Below are 4,153 nucleotides of genomic sequence, written 5' to 3'. Positions count from 1 at the left end.
TCACCAACCTATAACAGTATCTGGCACATAGTAAGCACTTAGGAAAATAAATATTTGTGGCTGAATGAATAGCATGCATGTAAAGTGGGAGTTACACGGTTCCATACCACTCTCTGTCTTTGATCCTGGGCCAGACAGACGAGATAACCCTGGCACTGAGTCACATTAGGAAGCCGGGGAAAGCTGAATGGGTCAAACAGTACAACATCCAGACTCAGACAGACCTGAGTTTCAAGCTTGGCTCTGGCACGTGTGGGGCATGTTGTGTAACTACTCTGAGTCTTGGTTGCTACTGTTGTAAAATGGGGATATACCACCTACTTCATACTATTGGTACAAGAATAAATGAAAACTGAAGTGTGAAGTTGGCCCACAGTAAATGCTCTCCTTCCCAGATGCCCCTCATCTCTGTTGTACTCTCTGTAAAGGAGGCTGGTGGAAACAATGCTATATCTCCTGGGGCTGGGACATTGTATATTATAGGACAGCAGCCTGGAAAAGGTAATGCCTAAGCCACAGGAGAAAAAAAGCACCAGTGGTGGGACATATACACAGTGACAGACCTCATGGGGATCCCAGTAGAAAGTCTCATTTTGCAACCTCTATCACACACAGCTTGTGGCTAGGAGAAAGGTAACTTCAGTGTTGCCCCTACTTCTGAGGATGGGACCAAAAGAGATACATAGCATGCAACTTTGGAAAGAGAACTTTATTAGTCTCATGAAAAATAGATGCCATGATTCAAGACTTGGATGGAGACCAAGCCCTGGTGGTTTACAACCAAAGATACGGAAAGGGTCCAACTGTTCTCTCTACATAGGGGTCCCAAGAAATACATCCCACCTTCTTGTTGCTCAGTACAGGTACAGGTTCATGTTCTTGTTGGACATTAGATTCTCCTGCTTTGTGGATATCTCATTGAACAGGAAAATGAATCAAATCAACATTCTGGACATTCAGATAGGAATGTTCTGGCACAGTAGCCATTGTTATGGATCATCAAGCAGGAATACAACTTTCTGGATCACCAATCATAAATTCAACATCCTGGAGGGCCACCCACAATTCCAGAATGCAAAATAAGAGCCCCTTAACTTTCTAGATGATTTAATCAGGAGCTCCACATTCTAAAATGCCTCTATTCCAAATCAACCAGAAATCTGACATTCTAGGTTGTCAACCAGGAACTCAGTGCTCTGGCATGCCAAATGAGAACCACTCCTAACATTCTGGATGATTAACCAGGAATTCAGCATTCTAGAACAACAAACAAAACCACTACATTCCAGATAATTGGTATGGGATTCAAAGTTCCAAATGTCAACTCCAACGGTCTCAATGCCAAACTAGACAATCAACCTTGGCCTCAACATTTAAGACTATCAACCCTGGCCTCAGCATTCTGGAATGATAAACAAAAAGCTCCATCCTCCAGAATGCTGCTGCTTTGTTCCCTTAGAGCTCTGTGGATGGCCGCTCCACAGTAGGTGGGTCAGCTTGGCTGGGGTCAGGCACACGGAAGGAAACATACGGACAGGTTTTGGTGTTGAGGCAGACCAGCTTCTTCAGTGTGGCAGTCTTGACAATGTTGAAACCTATCTCACCGCCAAACGTGCTGGGCTTCCAGTACTCTGGAGAACAGATGGCATTCCCTAGGAGGCCCTTGAGGGAAAAGGGAGCCCCAATTTCTATCATACTCTCCCCAAAGATGGAATTTGGATGGCACTTCTCAAGAAGCAGCCCCGGATAGAACTCCATGGCATCGATATCACCATATAGCTCTTCCAACTCAGCCGCCATCTCCTTCTCTCCTACAAGGAATAGAGGCTAGAGTCAGAGCTGTGCTGCCAATAAGGTCAATCTGGGGAAGGAATCTTCTAGGTCCATCTTTTACTCAGAGAATAAGGAGCTTCAGAACAGCAGTTTAAGCAACTGGGCATGAACTAAAATCTGGCCTTGCTGGCACTGGGGAAAACACAGATTGACTCTCCTCCAGGCCTGGATCTAGGGAAGGAATGTGCTACTGAAGAGACAGTCAAGGGGCCTGGATCTGCCACCAAACAGTGGAACTTGAGCAACTCATATCACTTCTCTGGTCCCTAATTACCTGATCATTACAACAGGGAGAATGCTATACATCTTGTTTCCTTCATGGACAGCTTTCAAGGCCTTATCCTAGTCCAAGCCCCTTATTCTATTGGAGCTCAGCAATCCAAAGAGTTGGCCCAAGTTCACATAGAGATTTAGTGACAGTGTTCCTTTTGGCACTCTGGACTGTTTATCACAGGAGATTAAAGAATGGGTGCTCTTTAGCAAACCCAAAGATTGCCATTCCAGGGTTATAGGGAACTACTCCACTGGTCCCAGGATCTCCCTCTCTCTGTGAGACACACATGTGCACAGATAGGGACCAAGGAGATACAAACATTGAGTGCCACTACCCGCTTCCTCAAATCCATCCTTCAAGTAGCACTAGTGCCGAGTCATGGGTCATGTCACATCCTGATCAAAATCCTTCGATGGCTCTCGTTATCTATGACAAGGGTCCCCAAAGTTTGCTGCCCAACAGCTGGAGATCTCAAATAAAAATATGTACGGATTCTGTACCCAGGCCTACTGAATCATAATCTCTAGGAGTGGTATCTGGGATTTGGTGTTTTTAATCAGTTTTCAAAGTGATTCTTATGCAGCTGGCCCATAAATGGGCATTTAGGAACCACTAGACAGAATAAGGAGTCCATGGATGGTGCAGATGGTTAACATGCTTGCCTGCTAACCAAAAGGTTAGGGGCTTTTGTCAATCGAGAGGCACTGGAAAGAAAGGCCTGGTGATCTACTTCTGAAAAATCAGCTGCTGAAAACACTGTGGAGCACAGTTCTACTCTGACACACATGGAGTTGCCATGAGTTGAGGCTGACTTGATGAAAACTGGATTGGGTTTTTTGTCTGTCTGTCTGTTTGTTTCTTTAGACAGAATGAAACCCAGTATTGTTAGCATGATACCCAAAACTGTATACAATTTGGCCCCAATCCCCCATCACTAACCCCCTCCACCTATGCCCCATGTTCCAGCCACACCTACTACTCAGTGTTCTGCTGGATAGGTGCATTCTTTCTGACGCCTGTATCTTTGTACTTTCTGTTTCTCTGTTTAAAATGTTCTTCTCTCTATTCTCCATCTGGAAAACTCCTGTTTATCCTTCAAAGCCACCTTCTCTTCCCAAGCAGAGTTGTTTACTCTATCATTCCTCTTCGCCCTGGGCACAGTGTTCTCATACCCTTATACCTAGGCCACAGTCTATTATCTGATTCTGTTTCCTTGGCTCTGCTTCACTTTACTATGAGTCCCTCGAGGGCAGGGACTGTGTCCAAGAAACAGTTGCTCACCTGTGAGCTCCTCGAAAGAGGTGTAGGGCCTCATGCCAAACCTCTTGCGGTACTCATTAAAGGGCTGCAGCCGCAGCTCTCGAGACTCCTTGATGACCTCCACGGCGACGTGCAGGACGTGCTGGTCTATGTTCCTACCCCCACCGATCTGCCAAGAGATGAGCACAGCTGTTGTCTGAAAGCCAGGCTAGACTGTCCTGCAGCCTGTGTTAGGGCCCTAGGAATAGAATTTCAGGCCAGGTGTCCTACCTGAGCTAGAACAGAAAGCATGGCTCAGCCTCGAAGCCACAGTGCTGGGGATCTGGCCCTAGGTCCTCCACTGTCATGCTCTTGCAGAGACCCCCTCTGAATCTCAGTTTCCTCAACTTTAAAGTGTTTAGTGGGCCAAGAGGACCTCTCTAGCAGCTCACCAACTCACACTGTTGTCTAATCCTTTCAATCTAGGTGAGAACCTCCAAAGCCCTGTTAAGGAAGATTCAGGATCTATTAGGTTCAGCAACGAGGACTCTGCAGAGGAGATGGCCAGCATGGCCACAGCCAAGAACTCAAGCAGAAGGGGAGGGCACCCCAGCTCTGGAGACGAAAGTTGGAGAGGCAAAAGGGTTTCTGAACTAATAAGTGATTTGAACAGAAGGATGGGGGAATGCTACTTGTGGGTCCCAGGGGTTGGGAAATCAGATAAAAAATCCACTTTTGGGCTTTCCTAAGATATTTTTTAAATTATGTTCTAGCAGAGCTGACATGTGCTTGTCACTCTCTAAGTCC

General features: G+C 46.2%; 1 protein-coding gene across 1 annotated transcript in view; it reads right to left on the bottom strand.

Moving 5' to 3' along the window:
* Positions 1-260: 260 nt before the first annotated feature.
* Positions 261-4,153, bottom strand: part of PTGS1 (prostaglandin-endoperoxide synthase 1) — an 18,640-nt gene continuing 14,747 nt past the window's right edge. The window contains exons 8-9 of the mRNA XM_023730685.1: positions 3,389-3,536; positions 261-1,811 (exon numbers count right to left, since the gene is read on the bottom strand). Coding sequence (XP_023586453.1) covers positions 1,456-1,811; positions 3,389-3,536 — 504 coding nt within the window. The 3' untranslated portion in view covers positions 261-1,455. The remainder of the gene's footprint in view (positions 1,812-3,388; positions 3,537-4,153) is intronic.

Source organism: Trichechus manatus, unplaced genomic scaffold, assembly GCF_000243295.1.
Source record: "Trichechus manatus latirostris isolate Lorelei unplaced genomic scaffold, TriManLat1.0 scaffold00038, whole genome shotgun sequence".
Lineage (NCBI taxonomy): Eukaryota > Metazoa > Chordata > Mammalia > Sirenia > Trichechidae > Trichechus > Trichechus manatus.
Note: the sequence above shows the minus strand (reverse complement) of the source record. Positions and strands in the feature narration are given on the sequence as shown.